At 38.1% G+C, this 17,256-nt stretch overlaps 3 protein-coding genes across 4 annotated transcripts; all 3 read left to right on the top strand.

Annotated features, from left to right (window-relative positions):
* Positions 1-512: 512 nt before the first annotated feature.
* On the top strand, positions 513-8,494 carry LOC102607331 (acyl-CoA-binding domain-containing protein 4). Its single transcript, XM_006472006.4, has 18 exons — positions 513-854; positions 1,466-1,536; positions 2,015-2,078; positions 2,186-2,257; positions 2,608-2,802; positions 2,910-2,987; positions 3,244-3,354; positions 3,508-3,574; positions 3,757-3,818; positions 4,181-4,320; positions 4,805-4,931; positions 5,015-5,129; positions 6,354-6,442; positions 6,520-6,603; positions 6,687-6,875; positions 7,036-7,191; positions 7,432-7,491; positions 7,914-8,494. Exons 1-18 carry the CDS (start codon positions 693-695, stop codon positions 8,097-8,099), a joined length of 2,028 nt encoding a protein of 675 aa, XP_006472069.2. The 5' UTR covers positions 513-692; the 3' UTR covers positions 8,100-8,494.
* Positions 8,495-9,367: 873 nt separating this feature from the next.
* Positions 9,368-14,224, top strand: LOC102607628 (PWWP domain-containing protein 1-like). 2 transcript variants are annotated; one of them, XM_052440954.1, is made up of 3 exons: positions 9,368-10,771; positions 11,295-13,376; positions 13,485-14,224. In XM_052440954.1, the coding sequence occupies exons 1-3, from the start codon at positions 9,601-9,603 to the stop codon at positions 13,661-13,663; spliced, it is 3,432 nt and encodes a 1,143-aa protein (XP_052296914.1). In that variant the 5' UTR covers positions 9,368-9,600; the 3' UTR covers positions 13,664-14,224. The 2 variants fall into 2 exon arrangements, with proteins under 2 accessions (XP_052296914.1, XP_006472070.2); XM_006472007.4 differs by having other exon boundaries at positions 9,369-10,771; positions 11,295-14,224.
* Positions 14,225-15,189: 965 nt separating this feature from the next.
* LOC112497714 (protein SRC2 homolog) lies at positions 15,190-16,206 on the top strand. Its single transcript, XM_025096912.2, has one exon. The coding sequence runs from the start codon at positions 15,190-15,192 to the stop codon at positions 16,204-16,206; it is 1,017 nt and encodes a 338-aa protein (XP_024952680.2).
* Positions 16,207-17,256: the final 1,050 nt, after the last annotated feature.

A 17,256-nucleotide genomic window follows, 5' to 3' on the forward strand; every position in this document is an offset into this window, starting at 1 on the left:
ACAAATAATAATAAAATTAATAAAAATAAAATAATTAATTAATAATCAGAAGTAAAATTGTCAATGTTATCCATGAAAAATAGCATCTATTTAATTTAATATCAAGTATTGGTTTATGATTTAGCCAGAATTTTTGCATTTTTGAATTACCTTACCTTTAATTATTAATTATCAACATTGAAATATGACGATTATGACAACAACACTGTTGTTAAGTATATATATATTCCTTTTTTTTTATAAAATGAAAGTAATATCTTAGTTGGCATATTTATTTTTACAATTTGGTAAGTTACAAAATAGAAATATTAATTGGCATTCAATGTATCTAAATCCTAATTTACACTATTTAATATTGTAGAAAAACTTATTATTTTGATATACTGAATAAAAAATTTAAATTAGTTAAAAAAAAGAATTTTTTTTTTTTAAATTACCCGAGCCCAGCTCACACAGTGGCCTTAAAAAAACTCCACAACATTTCATGACCAACGCCACCAAACGTGCCCGTGTATAAATACAACACATTGACGAGCAAACAACATATATAAAAAAATAATAATAATAAAACCAAAAAAAATTCTAACATTTGATTGAATCTTCAGATTAACAAATCTTACTTCAATTTTACGTATCAAAACAAAATCCTCAATTTGATCTGAGAAGCCGAAGCGAGAGCGAGGGAAAGCGAAATGGCAATGGCGAGGGCGAGCTCAGGCCTCGCTTATCCAGAGCGATTCTACGCTGCGGCGTCGTATGCTGGCTTCGATGGATCTCCGAATTCCTCCGCCAAAGAACTCACCTCTAAGTTCTCAAACGACAGCGCTTTGCTGCTTTACGCCTTGTACCAGCAGGTAAAACCTCGAACTTGCATTTCTCATTTCCATAATTCTCTTCATTTTTTTTTTTGTTTCAGTTTTCTATCATTTGATCCAATCGTATTAGATGCGTGTTTATTTGTTTGCTGAGCTGGCGGGTAATCTTAGTGGCGTTGATTTTAAATCGTATTTGATTTTATCACGTTTAATTCGCGCCATTTGTCTTGTATGTGATTTGCAGCCTCTTTTTATTGTGCTGGATGATTTAGTTTTTGCAATCACTAATCTGAATTTTGTTTTTTATATCATGTGATTCAGTGTTTGGTATAATCAGTGTGCTTTTTAGGCTGGTTAGTAGATCTAATCTTATGAGTTGAGTTAGGCTGTTGAAATGTTGGATCTGTTGTTCTGTTTGGTTTACAAGAAAATGTAGAGAAATGAAAAAGAGATTTAACTTTAAGATGCGTTTATATTTACCTAAATTATTGAAATATGTGTAGTTATCGTTTCATCATCATACTAGTGAACAACCTTGTGGTTCAGAGTGAATTTCTTGTTTGAACTTGTAGATATGTACAGATGAAGGATTATTGATATATTAAGTTTCGAATGTTTTCATACTTATGAGCATTTTTAACATTTTGCAGGCAACTGTAGGTCCTTGCAATGTTCCAAAGCCTAGCTCATGGAGTCCGGTAGAACAGAGCAAATGGAAAAGGTTTGTCTGCTTTGTGCATATGTATAAGTAGAGGCTACTGAGTGTGATTTTTGTGATGTCTAGCTTGTGAAGGGTATGTTGAGAGTTTCACTCTTTCGCTAAATGTAGAGGAGATAATAGTTTGTTGGTGGTGCTGAAAAGTTGAAATTTTCTAATGACATTTGCTGCACTGTTGCTTACTTTAGTCCTTTTATCCTTCTATGGATTAGACAGCTGCAAAGGATTTGTTGGATTGGCATATGATTTAAAATAGTTTAGTTTCTTCTTCGTCCATCGAAATATGTATTATTTATTGAACTTTTAGTAATTTTGCTTCAAGTGGCTATGCTTTGGAATTTTTTGATCAATATGTTTTTCATTTACTTTACCTTTGGCCTACCATTTGGTTGAGCTGAACATCTTTGATGTTTATGTTATTATGCATTTCCATGTATTGTATTTAATTCTCCTTTGCTAAAGTATTTTATTGTCTGTGCAGCTGGCAAGGGCTTGGAAACATGGCTACCACAGAGGCCATGCGTCTCTTTGTAAAAATATTGGAGGTTTGCTGCCATTTCTATTCTGAGTCAAATTTATATGGTTCACATCACAATCTCAGTACTTTGCTTCCCCCCCCCCCCCCCCCCCCCTCCTTCCCCCAATTGAATAGGAGGAAGATCCAGGTTGGTACTCAAGGGCATCAAACTCTGTTGCTGAGCCCATTGTAGATGTGGAGATGAATGTAAGTACATAGGCAGTTCATGGATACTGTGAATTTTAATTCTTGCTAGTTATGAAATTTGTTTCAGTTCCTGTACAAGATTAGTGTTAAGAGTAGTGATGTATACATTGTAAATGCATCAAGTTCATTCTGGTTTTGCTAGTTGACTTTTGGTTGTATCGGGTTTTGGTAAGGATGCAGTTGTTATTGCTTGATTCTTTGCTGCTGAAGGAACTAATTATGCCCTTGTTCTTGAGGGTCAAGACCCAGCTTTCATGCCTCACCTTTACTTTTACTACAAGAAGATTTTATACAGACCTCTTTCTTTCCGCTGACCTAGATCAATATGATTATTTCTTGCTTGCTTATAGCATGATTCTAAAACTGAGGCTGTCAAGGAGAATGGAAATTCATTTCCTGAGACAAAGACCATTTCCACTGAAAATGGGAATCTGATGGAGACTCAGGATAAAGATGTAGTCTCAGAAGGCCTTGGTTCGGTTGTTGTTTATGATCAATGGATTGCACCTCCAATATCTGGCCAACGGCCCAAAGCTCGATACGAGGTATTGGCTTATCTATCTCAATAGAATTTGACTTCTTGTTTCGTACTTTACTTTTCCTCTTCTTTTCTGTTCCATTTCCTGAATCAAAGCCTATCCAATTTTTTCAGCACGGAGCTGCAGTTGTTCAAGATAAGATGTATATATATGGTGGAAACCACAACGGTCGTTACCTAAGTGATATGCATGTAAGTAATTATTTGCAAACAATTGTTAAATATTCACTAAATTGCTCTCTATGCATCTGCATTGTAGACAGGATCACTACTTGTTCTGGTTTTGTTGTGTTTTCTTTCTGATGTCATAGCTGCAAAACTTTGAGTATCTGTGCTTTTGTTGTAGTAACCCTTGCTTCTTGATTTGTATTCCATTCCCGGTACATATAATAGCTATATCTTAGTTTTCCATCAAATTAGTTTTCCCCAAATTTGATGGTCAATGCAGATTTTGGATTTGAGAAGTTGGGCCTGGTCAAAGATCCAGGCTAAGGCTGTGGCTGAGTCAACGGAGTCACCATCTCCAGCGCTATTAACTCCCTGTGCTGGCCATTCATTGGTTAGTATATAGTACTCAGTATCTATTTCATTCTGCGTCACTTGAGAAGGCTGTTTTCTCACAATTTTTTGCACAATTGCGTAATATCCATCTACCAATGACTGTTTTATCTATATTTATTTTCCAATCTATTGATGCCATATGTTCCTATAGATACCATGGGAGAATAAGCTTCTGTCAATTGCTGGTCATACAAAGGATCCTTCTGAAATTATTCAGGGTACTGTTTTAATTCTATTTTAATGTCCTCTGTTTTGTAGTTTGTTTATTCACTATGGTGGAGAATATGGCACCTATAGAAATGTAACACATTACGGATAGTTTCAATTTAGATAACCTATATTTGGTCATGGAGAAAATTTTGAAGAAGAGCTAAGAAAATTGATTGTATTCTCATGACAGTGAAGGTATTCGATCTGCAAACTTGTTCTTGGTCAACCTTGAAGACCTATGGGAAACCTCCGGTATTCATCTATTCTTTCGCTTATCTATATTTTTTCTTTCTACATGGGCTGGAAAATGTTTAACAAAACAAATTAAATAATTGAATGGCCTTAATTGGCCTCCTCTTTCTGGGGTCTATATGGTAGTGGGACTGTTCTTATCATATCTCATTAAGCAGTTGAAAACCAAAATCTAAATTTCCAGTTTTTGAAATGATAATCTGAAAGCATACTTCTGAATCACATAGGTGATAGGTGTAATTGAATTGGATGGCATCTTCTAGTCCAAAGAAATGGTAAATCATTGAGGTTTACCTTGATGTGCTTGCAATTTCAATCAATGGTCTTTATGTGTTATGAATGTTGCATCAATTACGTTTCAGGTCTCACGAGGAGGTCAATCTGTGACTCTTGTTGGAACAAGCTTAGTGATTTTTGGGGGAGAGGATGCAAAGAGATCACTCTTGAATGATTTGCATATTCTCGATCTGGAAACCATGACTTGGGATGAAATAGATGCTGTGTAAGATAATTTTTTGCTATTTTAGTGTCAAGCTTGTTTTCTTGGTTGTTTTTCACAATTATGACAAAATTCTATCATATGTAGCCATTTGATAGAATTTTGTCAAATGGCTACATATGATAGAATTTCGTCATCTTAATTACTTGTCACTGAATCAATATTTAATTGTTGAATTTATTATGTTTCTAAAATTCAATCCTATTACCAATTTAGTTAAACTTTTTTCTTTTTCTTTTTTTTTTTGGGCGTAATTTGGATTGAAGCTTGAATTTTAGTTTGATTTATTGGAAGAAAACTTGGAATCTCTTAGATTTTGACCAGACTGACGATTGTACGCCCCTACTTTTATCAAATAGAGAACCAACATATTTGAATTCTGTATTGCATTTATATCCAAGTTCCCTTTTGCCCCAAATGTGTTGAACAAAGTGGTTCAGTTTGTATTATATTCAACTGTTATTAATTTATCCTCATGATTTTATAGGGGTGTGCCTCCTTCTCCGAGGTCCGATCATGCTGCTGCAGTACACGCAGAGCGTTACCTTCTTATATTTGGTGGGGGCTCACATGCTGCTTGTTTCAATGATCTGCATGTTCTTGACTTGCAAACTGTAAGTTAACCATTTTTTTTATTTTGTGCATAAGGTTGTCTGATGAATTATATTTTAATATCTTCAGGTTTTTCATTTTGTAGATGGAGTGGTCAAGACCTACTCAACAAGGTGAGATACCAACTCCACGAGCTGGACATGCAGGTGTAACCATTGGAGAGAATTGGTTTCTTGTTGGCGGTGGTGACAATAAGAGCGGTATGTGTCTTGCAACTTCAGCATTTAGATAAGGTTGTTTTAGCTTGATACATGAATCTGGGCATAATGTTTTACATTTCATGGCATGCTTTGCGTGTGTTTTAGGTGAAGATAACTATGGAGTACAATTGGAATACAATTTGGGTGCGTTTAGCACACTGTATTGTATTATGTTGTATTGCATTATTTTTATGCTGATGTATTGTATTATGTTGTATTGCATTAGCACTGTATTATAACAATATTGTACAATATTTGGTGCTGCACTGTACTGTATTAATTTTTAATTATACTATGTTTGGTGTTGCACTGTACTGTATTAATTTTTTGTGATTAATTTATATTATATATTTATAAAATAATATTTATTAGTACTTAAAAAAACTAAATATAGAGGTCTTATATTTTAGAAATTTAATTACAAAATGAATTGTGCTAATATTTTATATTATTATTTATGTTATTATTAATTTTAGATTAATATTATTGAAATTCATTCGTATTTAAATATTTATTATTTGTTATATTATGTTATTTAAAAAATTAAATTTTATATATTAATATTACAATAATTAAATAGTGTAATATTATATTATATTTTATATACTTTTAAGTATTTATTATTAATCATATTAAATTATAAATTTATTAATAAATTATGATGTAAAAATAAAAAAATTAAAAAAATTTATATTATATTAAAAATTAAAAATTATATATTTATCAATTTTTATTATTATTAAGTAAAACTAAAAGTTAAAGTTAAAGTTAAAGTTATAAAAAAAAAAAAAAAGACAAGCTAATGTGGGAACTCCCGCATTAGCGCGCCTCCCGATGCCCAATCCCGATGAGGCTCAATTGCTCCCAAACATGTTATTGGTTTAAATTAATGCTGGGCCCACAATTAATCCTATGCAATACCACACACCAAACACACCCTTTACGTAATAGAACTAGTTACGTCGTTCCGTGGCTTGAGTTAGGGATTAAACGTAGTTTAATGGCATTGAGAATCTTGAAATTTGACCATTTAAGAAACAATTTTTTGGTTTTCTGAGCATCTCATATTTTGATTATATTTAAAATGTATTAGATTGACCATCTTCAGTAAAAGATAAAAGATAAGTTTTTCATGGTTTTGTCGTAACTGCACACTTACCCTCACAAAAATATTTCTTTGTACCATGTAATTGGTAAATTAGTATTTCTTTGAACTCTCCACAGGGGTCTCAGAAACTGTCGTTCTCAACATGTCTACGCTTGTTTGGTCAGTTTTAACTTCTGTCCAAGGTCGTGTTCCTCTTGCTAGTGAGGTATTTCACTTCTTGGAAACATTTGCTCGTTATAACAAGAGAAGCCACGGAATTATGCCCATCATCTGGTGTTGCAGGGATTGAGTTTGGTCGTGAGCTCCTACAGTGGTGAAGATGTAATTGTTGCTTTTGGAGGATACAATGGGCGTTACAACAATGAGGTAAAGAGTAATATTAATGTCTTTGCATTTAGTTTCCTCTGCTTGGACTTATCCCTCCTTTTGGTTTCTTGTATTGCTGTTAGGTTCATGTTCTTAAACCAAGCCATAAATCAACTTTGTCATCAAAGATGATAGAAACGCCTGTGCCCGACAGTGTTTCTGCCGTCCAAAATAATACAAATCCAACCAGAGATTTGGAGTCTGAATTGGAAGTGGGCCAAGAAGGAAAAATAAGGGAAATTGTTGTGGATAATGTTGATTCAGAGCCATTGGTATGTGGTTTACGAATTGCAATGCGTCAAAAAGATTGCACAATCTGTCAGTTCATTGAAAATCTGAGTTTCTTTTGTTTCAGCACATCAGCTTCTCAGTACTATGCTGGAAGCCATGTTATATGTTACCTCTTTGTAGTTACACTAGACTTTCTTGCAGATATCAAAACATCCAGAAACTACAGAACATCTAATAGCGACCCTTAAGGCAGAGAAAGAAGAACTAGAATCATCACTCAGCAAGGAGAAGTTGCAGTCTATCCAACTAAAGCAAGACTTAACAGAAGCCGAGAGTCAAAACACAGACCTGTACAAGGTAATTGCTTGATATTAGTGTACTGGTTATGCAGTTCAAACTTAGTTCAGGGTAAAGCACTTTCATACATTGTTAGGTATTGTGTTGGGTGAATCTAAATTGGACAAGCGGTACAAGTTAACATACATTTTATCTCTTTTGATAATCCCAAAATTTCCATTACATGCTAATTGTACTTTCCTCTTTCCTGTTTCCCGAAAAGTTTAAATGCCCTTTTTTTTAATCTATTTACTCTTGTAGGAACTCCAATCTGTTCGTGGTCAACTTGCTGCAGAGCAGTCAAGATGTTTCAAATTAGAGGTATGCGCTCACCAGAAAATTTTTTTTTTTTATCAATCAATCCTCTTAAGACATGTTCCAGAGATTGTGTGATTTCCGTGCTCGAATAGAACTTTTCCATTATGATAGAACAGATGGGAGGCTTTTTTGATAACAAAGATTGAAAGTTATTTTCAATATAATTTGAGAGATAGGTTATGTAATAATTACACCAATGGAGACGGCATATGTTTGAATTTAGTTGTTCTGTTTAAATTTGAGAGGGAGATAGCGGCTGATAGAATTTTACATTGTAGCAGCATTTGTTCTAAATATGGTGACCCTATCCAAGACTGTATATATTCGGATTATTGCCATCTGCATCAGACCCTCAAATGATAGGCACCCTGTATGCCTCAAGGAAAGATAACTGATTTTGGGCTAATAACTCTTTGAACTGACAGGTTGATGTTGCCGAACTAAGACAGAAGTTACAAACAATGGAGACATTACAAAAGGAACTTGAACTCCTGCAGCGGCAAAAGGCTGCCTCTGAACAAGCAGCCTTAAATGCAAAGAGGCAGAGCTCAGGTGGCATGTGGGGTTGGCTTGCTGGAGCCCCTCCTACCCAAAATGCTTATGATGCTTAAAACTTGTTAGTCTCAATGAGTATCAATTGCTAGATTTGATTTCCATTTATCAGTTTTTATCATTTTGGTTTCAACAACCGGTTGTTTCTTTGATGGTAAGAAAATTCATGTTGCCCAAGATGAAATCCAAAGCCGACGCAGGATCCTTTTTTTTTTTTTTGGTGGGGGGAATGAAATACATGTAGTTTAGTTAAAGTTGATATGGCTGCTAGTGAAATATCTTAGTGTACCAATTTTTTTGTAACTGAGTATATTTTATTCCAGCGACGATATAGGTTTCCATTGTTTGCCGGTAAACTTTGGTTCAGGATTATTATAAATGTAATTTTATTATGAATCACATTAATCAGCTCCATGTTTTTTATGTTATCTCAGTTGGTTTGAGGGAATTAGTATCTCTTCATTTAAGTTTTGTTTTTATTTTCTGAACACAAATTGTCTTTGATATAATCGTAATTGGCGATTCACGGCCCAAAAATGCTGTTCCCGTTCCCCTCGAGGTTGAAAAAAGTAGCATTTTGATTGAGGTATTTTGGGAAATGTCCAAAAATAAGAACAAACCTAATTGTAATTAGGTTGCGACTAGGGTATCATACCATGCAAATGAATACATTTTGTTTGTAATTGTTAACTTTTCTTTTTTACTATTTGACGGTGCTCTCTGGTACCTATACAAGTAATCAGTACATTCAATACTGGATAAATGAAAATAGTTAAAAGTTATTTTTTTTAAGCCATCAAATGTGCTTTTTTAAAATGTACTTTTTTTCTATATGTAAAAAAAAAAAAGCCATAACCGCCGAACGAATAAGTAATAGATTGCTTGAAAATGAACAATAAAAGTTGGATACGTAAAAGCAGAAAAACTGTAGTGTAATTGTGATTCAGTGTTACAGTTACATTTAGATTTTAATGAATCTTACCCATCTAAATGAATTCAACGGCTGGATGTAATTGTAGCACGGTACCACAGTTGTATTATAGCCGGATTCAATTGTAAAATGATGATTAACGATTTTCCATCACAAAAACAAAATGAAAATATCATAATTCTTACGTGTTGATTCATCATTGTGATCGCATTTTTATAATTCAACGCACAGGATTGCACATCAGAGGAGACGAATTCATTTTATGACTGCACGATGAGTAACAAAAACATGCTTGAGTACGACGTGGCAGACTACCGGTAGCCATTTCAACCGTTTACTCTGTACACCGCTTTACTGGATCAGCCCCGAAACCAAACCATCCCCTAATAAGGTCGAAACTGGAATAGGGTAAACCTCAACCCCGGTCCCCACATTTTCTTAGCATCCAAACACCAGTTTAAGATGATAAAATCTCAAAATTTTCTCACACTTTCTCGGATATAAAACAAAGAAACAAACATTCAAGCTCGATTGTTCTAAACCGCATGAGACGATAACGAAGGTATGGTTTGCTTTTGTTGTTCTCGGTTTCTAGGGTTTAGAGTGAGTAGTTTAGCCGATACAATAGCATGATATCAGTTATGAATAGCGATTGTGAATTCAATAAAAAATCCGATACTATGATTGAAGAAGCTGAAGCGAAGCCTAGGGTTTCAGGTGAGGCCGAGAATTTTAGTAATTCGGGAGTGGCAAATGAAGCTAGGGTTTCTTCAATGGTGTTTGATTCGGTAGCTCCCGAGGGTGAAAGATCTGAGGAGTTTCAAGTTAGGGATCGGGTTTCTCCGGAGAGTAATAGTGATAATATTAATAACGATACTAGTAGTATGGATAACAAAACGGAGTCTGGGGTTTTTGAACTGAGAGCGAGTGCTAATCAGATGGATTCACAGGATGGTGACCGTTTTGAGGGTCGAAATGATGAATTTGATGATAAAAATGATACCGTTGAAGCTAAAAATGACCGAACTGTGGGTGATGCTCCAAGGGCTGAAGGGCACATAGAGGTGTATAAGTCTTTGTTGTCTGAGTTTGATGATTATGTAGCCAATGAGAAGATGAATGCTGGAACGTCCAGGGCGTTGAGTTATGGGTTTGAAGTGGGTGATATGGTGTGGGGGAAGGTGAAATCACACCCGTGGTGGCCGGGCCATATCTTTAATGAAGGTTTTGCATCATCCTCTGTGCGTCGCACGAGGAGGGATGGTCATGTGTTGGTTGCTTTTTTTGGGGATAGTAGTTATGGGTGGTTTGACCCAGCTGAGCTTATCCCCTTTGATGCTCATTTTATGGAGAAATCACAGCAATTGAATTCGAGGACTTTTGTTAAGGCTGTTGAGGAAGCAGTGGATGAGGCTAGTAGAAGGCGTGGACTTGGGTTGGCATGTAAATGTAGGAACCCCTATAATTTTCGTCCAACAAATGTCCAAGGGTACTTCACAGTTGATGTGCCAGACTATGAGCTTGGAGGGCTTTATTCAGTAAGCCAGATTAAGAAGGCAAGAGATTCGTTTCAGCCGACTGAGATTCTTTCCTTCGTAAGGCAGTTGGCATCTTCCCCACAATTTTGTGATCAGACGAGCATTGATTTTATTAAGAATAAGGCTACTGTTTCTTCTTTCCGTAAGGCAGTATTTGAGGAGTTTGACGAGACTTATGCTCAGGCATTTGGCGTGCAGCCAACACGTCCTTCACATGATCGCGCAAATGCATTGGCTCAATCTGCTAAACAGCCACCTAAAGGTATCAATTTGAATGATTTTTTGCTGATTCTTGGAAGTTATTCTGATTTCTTTACATCTTGTCATGTTTTTCACAATCTATCATATCGGTCATTAAGTTAAGCCTGAGTTAAGCTTGAGTGCATCAATTTATTATCCTAGTTTTTTTTTGCTTCGTTCCAGAGAACCAGGGATGCAAAGTCATCAGCATTGAGATCCCCTTGTGAAATGTTCTTGTATGCCTGCATATCTTTGTGTGGCTAGTTTGTACATAGCATCACCTCACTTCTCATCCCAACGGGGCAATCGTATTGTCTGTTGTCAGTCTTTGTTGGTTCATTATGCTTCTTTATATGGTTGGTTCAGCTTGTACCATTGTACAAGATTACATGCATAGTGTGTATGCACATAGTGTTCGATAATTGTGTGGTGTTTTATAATCTCTCAGGCGTGCTTCCCGATTTAGCCAATTATCTGGTAATAAATTCTCTTTTTATACAAATGCTGTCCAGTTTCTCTTTTTCTGAGTTTGTTGCATTCTCCAGCTCCTTTGAGTGGCCCACTGGTGATTGCGGAAACTCTGGGTGGTGCAAAGAGTTCCAAAAAATCTGTGAAAGTCAAAGACCAGTCAAAGAAAGACAGATATCTTTTCAAGCGAAGGGATGAACCAGGTGATTCAAGAACCTCTCCAATTAGCCAAGTGCAAGCAGGTTCTTTGTCTCCATCAGCTGTCATGGAGGGATCATCTGCAATTGCTGCTGGGGATTTTGTTTTGCAGAAGAGGGCACCAGTGCCTCAAACATCAGTAAAATTTGAGCAAACTGAGTTTATAAGCAAGGAGAGTGCCAGTTCAAGGGGAGATCCATCTGGGAAAGAAGCTGTGACCACAGATCAGGCTTCTGCTTACAGCAGTACTCCTGCCATCCAAGGTGCTTCTTTAGATGGACAGTCATTTCTAGATACGCATGAAATAAAGATGAGGATGGCACCAGATGTAGCTTTGGACTCCTGTGTGACTGATGTGTCTCAAGGGAAAGCTGAGATGATGGTTGACATTAAAAATGAGGAGTGTGCCAAAATGTCTAGAGCATTCGAAGGTTTTCCCCAATCTGAACCAAGTTTTTCTATGGGAGAAGAAGGAGACATTGGGTTAGATCAAGTTCAGGGTAGTCGCATGGGTGCTCGTCCTTTGCCAGTTGGTGTGAAGCGTTCTGCTAAAATGAATCCTGATGGGAAATTGAAGAAGCCAAAAAGTCTTAAACGACCTTTGGGAGACTTGAGCTCTGAGAAACCAATGGCAGGGGAGCAAAAAAAGAAGAAAAAGAAAAAAGAACTTGGTACACCACCAAATTCTGATCATCAAAAGCGTTCAGCATCTAATTCGACGAAAAAATCTGCTCAGGCTGGTTTGGGTCCTAGTGAGGATCAGCAGTTGAATAATCAGAAGAAAGATGGTGGTGCTAGTACTTCTGCATTAGGTTCAGTCGAGATATTGCCAGGAGTGACCACTGTAAATATTGAAGTTGGGCTTCCACAACTGTTGAGAGATTTGCATGCTCTTGCTCTTGATCCCTTTCATGGTGCGGAAAGGAATTGCCCTTCAACCATACGGCAGTGCTTTCTGCGGTTTCGATCCCTTGTTTACATGAAAAGCTTGGTTCTGTCACCACTATCTGACACCGAGTCTGTTGAAGGCCGTGCAGCTAAATCTTCCTCCAGTATTGGTACTTCTGGTGAGAATGTCAGAGATTTGCCAGCATCAAAACCAATAAAGCAACTAGCCAGGCCAGAAGATCCAACAAAGGCTGGGAGAAAACGTCTTCCATCTGATCGACAAGAAGAAATTGCAGCAAAGCGGTTAAAAAAGATCAACCAAATGAAATCTTTGACATCAGAGAAGAAATCCAGTCAGAGGGCATTGGATGGTCAGCGAGTTGAGGGAAAAGAACATGCTGCTGTTCCACTAGCAAGACCAGTCAAGCCTGGTTTTGCAAAGAAATTGGAGCCTCCATCTAGGGCAGTTCAGCCCACCATGCTGGTGATGAAGTTTCCTCCTGAGACGTCGCTTCCATCTGCTGCAGAGCTCAAGGCAAGATTTGGTCGTTTTGGGTCATTAGATCAGTCTGCCATCCGGGTATTTTGGAAATCTTTCACATGTCGTGTTGTGTTCAAGCACAAAGCTGATGCACAGGCAGCATACAAGTATGCCAACGGAAACAATACCCTGTTTGGCAACGTGAAAGTGAGATACATTCTTCGGGAGGTAGAGGCTCCTGCACCTGAAGTACCTGACTTTGACAAGGTTCGAGGAGATGAATCTTCATATGAGACCCCAAGGATCAAGGATCCTGTGGCTGATCGACCGACACCAGCACCTGGCCTTCTTCCTCAGCCAAATATCCAGCTGAAGTCCTGTTTGAAGAAACCAGCAAGCGATGAGGGTGGGCAAGTAGCCATGGGTAATGGCACCAAGGGGACGGCTCGTGTAAAATTCATGTTGGGTGGGGAAGAGAGTAATAGGGGAGAGCAAATGATGGTTGGTAATAGAAACAACTTCAACAACAACAATGCTAGTTTTGCTGATGGTGGTGCAGCATCATCTTCTTCTGTTGCAATGGATTTTAATAGTAAGAACTTTCAAAAAGTTGTTCCTCCATTTTCATCATCGCATGGCATTCCTCCACATTCTCAATATGCAAAACCACTATATAATAATACACATCTTACTGATGTAGCGCCACCCAGAAATTCTCACAATCTTAATACTCCTACCATTTCACCACCACCACCGCCACTGCCAAGTGCACCGAGCATCGACATTTCTCAGCAGATGCTAAGCCTTTTGACAAGATGCAATGATGTTGTAACCAACGTTACGGGTTTGTTAGGCTATGTGCCTTACCATCCTCTTTAATGGGGCACTACAAAATGGGGTGTTTTAAGGCGGGGATTTACATTAAAACGGTGGCAATTGCTTCATGTTCAAAGCTGCTTTAGCATGTGGAGAATTTGCACAAAATGGAACACAAAAGAACACGGGGTCTTATGCGACGTCAGGAGGGCCATTAGTGCCATCAAAGAGCGAAGCGAATTGAGGAAATATCCATTAATTAAAAAGGCAAAAAAATAGGGGAAAAGAAGTAGGTTGGGTTTCGAAAGTACATGAATTGCTTTGTTTTGTTGTCTGAAAATGGATTCTCATGTACTGATATTTTGATAGTGCGATCTGCTTTTGCCTTGTTCTGTTTACTGAGCTTTGTAATGGCATGTGACGGTTTGTGCTTGCTCACCACGACCGCAAGGTGTGTAAGTCTGTTTTTAGCTTTGTACCTGAAGTGAAACTGGTGACCAATTTTACTTCCGTAGGTTTTTTTGGTTCGGCTCATAGGCCATGCCTCATCGGCTAGAGGCGTGATCCTTTTGTACCTATGTAAGCTCAAACACTGTTCTCTTGAGATTAACTTGTTTTCACGTACGTGCCACATACAAATTTGCTTTAACTTCTGTAGCTAGTTTCTTTATACATAAATGGATTTTCTTTCGGTTAGTAGAATTCAGAGTTCATAAATTGTTTAAAAAAAAAAAACCATTTCAGCACCCACACCCTGTTGTGTGCTTGGGGCTCTGAAGTTTAACGAGTACGCATTAGATTTACACTACCGATGGATGTGAACCCAACTTGAAATGTTGTACACACATTCTGATTTAGATTTCTTCCATTGTTGTATTATTAAAAAATAAAATAAAATACTATCATTTATTTCAACTATTAGTATGCAACGTATGTGAAATTTCGACCACCCAAAAGTCTTTTGCCATCCTTAACCAACCTTAATGAAATATCAACTATTGTTCTGTTCCGTCATTTGTGAATTGGTGTCATTCTAATGACAGAAAAATTCTAAAATCCAAATATATCAAAAGTACTACCCCGTCCATCCTGAATTTGTTGGCATGATCAACAAAACTATTGCAACAAATTCTAAAGTCTAAGTATGAACCCGTAGATCTACTGTTTTATTTGTTGATGGTATCTTGGAATTCGGAAGATAAGACCATTTCATTTTAGTTTTGTTATTATTTTTTTTTTCATGTAGCCAAAACATTACACTCCGTGTACGCGTTGTCTCCGACCTGTGAAATTCAGGTCTCAGCAAACTAATCTAAAAATATTTGTATCCTAAAACTTCAAATCTCCATCACAACCCTTTTAAATCTATTTTAAGTCTGTTCATTCTTAGTAAATTCCTTAATCAACCTAAGAATAACGAATCACATCCCCCTGGTAATTAATTACCCACAAACTCACTCACTCACTCAAAATTTTTAGAAAAATTTAAAAAAAAAATTCACTGAAAATCTCGTGAAATCAACCCTAACCTCCTGTATTATCTCCATCTCCATCTCCCTCGTCCTCGTGATTAACATAAAACACTAATCATGGGGTCGAGGGCGCTGGACATAACAGTCGTTTCAGCTAGCGATCTCAAGACCGCCGGCATGTTCTCGAAAATGAACGTATACGCCGTGGTTACAATTTTCGGAGAATCTCAAACAACTTCGGTTGCCAGGGACTGCGGAGTCAGACCCACGTGGAATCATCAGATGAGGTTCAACATCGACGAAGCTGCCGCCATGCAGAACAACCTCACCATTGTTTACAGCATTAGATCCACGGGAGGGTGCTTTGGCAATTCCGATCTCGGCGAAGTATTCGTCCCCGTCAAGGAAATGCTGCTCAGGAGTAACGGAGATGACGACAAACCTATGAGCTACAACATAACCACTCCCGGTGGGAGAGCCAAGGGTGTCCTAAACGTTTCTTACAAATTCGGCCCCTCATCCTCCGCGAATAATAATAATAATAATAATAATAATAATAATGCTAATCAAAGTAATGATAATCCTGGAATGGCATATGCACCACAACCGCCACCCCCGATGCCACAGGGTTACGCTAATCCAACAGCATACCCGGCTCCGCAAAAAGATGTGTATCCGCCACCGCCGGATGCTCATAAGGCGGCATTAGCATATCCGGCCCCGGGGTATCCACCGCAACCACAGGCATACCCTCTCCCCGGAGGGTATCCTCCTCCAGGATATGCTGCCGGAGCGCCAGCGCCACCACATCCTGGAGGATATGCGCCTGTACAAGGACCGGGAGGGATGAATTATCAGCCGTCGCCTCCAGGATCGGCAATGGGCCCAGCGGGATACGCGTACGCAGCCCCACCAGCCGCACCACAACAGCATAGTAAGAATAGTAATAACAGCATCAAGAAGAAAGGGATGGCGGCAGGATTAGGGCTTGGAATGGGGGCTGGATTATTGGGAGGGTTAGCTGGTGGGCTGACCCTTGCAGCAGCAGGCGGCGGCGGCGATGGTGTGAACTTTGGAGATTATGGCGGCGGTGACGAATACGGAGGTGGAGACTACGGCGGCTACAGCTACTGAGTGAATGAGTGTTGGTGATGATTTGTTTATATATGGAGAGGAGATTGAGGGTTCGGTTGATGGGGAATATCGTTAGCATTTTGTATGAGAGTGATTTTGATTGCCATAAGTGTTACTCTGTTGCATTTTGCGTGTGGAAAATGTTTGGTTAATTTTTTTCATCTTTTTTTTTTCTTTCCTGAAGGAAATTGACTTCAAAGTTGCTTTTTTTCTTTTTATAATTTGGTAAATAGAGAGACATCACATTGGTTTAAGATTAATTAAAAAAGAGCGCTGCTAAACATCGGGAACCTGAGAGAACGCTGAGAGAAACAGCAGCTTGTGCTGCCGTTTCGTTCTCTCACCTCCCCCCTCCGCGTGAGTAATAGATACATGTCCCCCATGTGAAAAAGAAAAAGTACTCCCTTTCAAATCATTTTCCTCCTTCTTCCACTTCCTTCTTCGCTTTCAACTGAACAGATCTGTTCCAGCTCGCACTCCTTCTTCCTTCTTCGCTTTCAACAGATTCGTTCCAGCACTCCTTCTTCCTTCTTCGCTTTCAACAGATCCGTTCTAACACTCCTTCCTCCTTCTTCACTTTCGCAGATCTGTTCTAGGCGTTCCAGCACTCCCTTTCAACTCCTTTTTCTTTCTATTTTCAACTCCTTCTCCAGCACTCCCACATTAACTCCAACTCCTTTCCTTTTGTTCACTCCAGCAGCAACTTGCTTCGTTCCAGCCGTTTTACTTTCTCTTGATCTTTTAGTTTTTCTGGTTAAGACAGTTCTTCAGGAAACAGCTCTTGTAAAAGGTTGTGAGCACGCTTACTGGTTTGTTCTAATCAAATCTCTCATCTTTTTGCTGTGTTATTCGGAATGGAATTTATGCATCACGAATTCTGTTATTATGCCCTATCTTCATGTGAAGATTACTTATTAGCGCCTTTCATAAGTTAAAAGTGTTTAGGGACATCTGAAATAGGCCTTGGATTCGAGGTCGCAAATCTTAACTTCTTGTTGTTACTGCAGCTCTTCTCTCTCTCTCTCACCCTTCGCACTCGTCATATGTGTG

The sequence above is a fragment of the Citrus sinensis genome, chromosome 5, assembly GCF_022201045.2.
Source record: "Citrus sinensis cultivar Valencia sweet orange chromosome 5, DVS_A1.0, whole genome shotgun sequence".
NCBI lineage: Eukaryota > Viridiplantae > Streptophyta > Magnoliopsida > Sapindales > Rutaceae > Citrus > Citrus sinensis.

What these genes read in the sequence shown, in the direction of transcription:
- LOC102607628 (XM_006472007.4), top strand. Translation starts at nt 9,601, where the DNA reads ATGATATCAGTTATGAATAGCGATTGTGAATTCAATAAAAAATCCGAT. An exon ending in TGCTAAACAGCCACCTAAAG is followed by an intron (nt 10,772 to 11,294) that starts GTATCAATTTGA and finishes TGCATTCTCCAG; the next exon opens with CTCCTTTGAGTGGCCCACTG.
- LOC102607331 (XM_006472006.4), top strand. Translation starts at nt 693, where the DNA reads ATGGCAATGGCGAGGGCGAGCTCAGGCCTCGCTTATCCAGAGCGATTC. An exon ending in TCTTTGTAAAAATATTGGAG is followed by an intron (nt 2,079 to 2,185) that starts GTTTGCTGCCAT and finishes CCAATTGAATAG; the next exon opens with GAGGAAGATCCAGGTTGGTA. An exon ending in TTGTAGATGTGGAGATGAAT is followed by an intron (nt 2,258 to 2,607) that starts GTAAGTACATAG and finishes GCTTGCTTATAG; the next exon opens with CATGATTCTAAAACTGAGGC.
- LOC112497714 (XM_025096912.2), top strand. Translation starts at nt 15,190, where the DNA reads ATGGGGTCGAGGGCGCTGGACATAACAGTCGTTTCAGCTAGCGATCTC.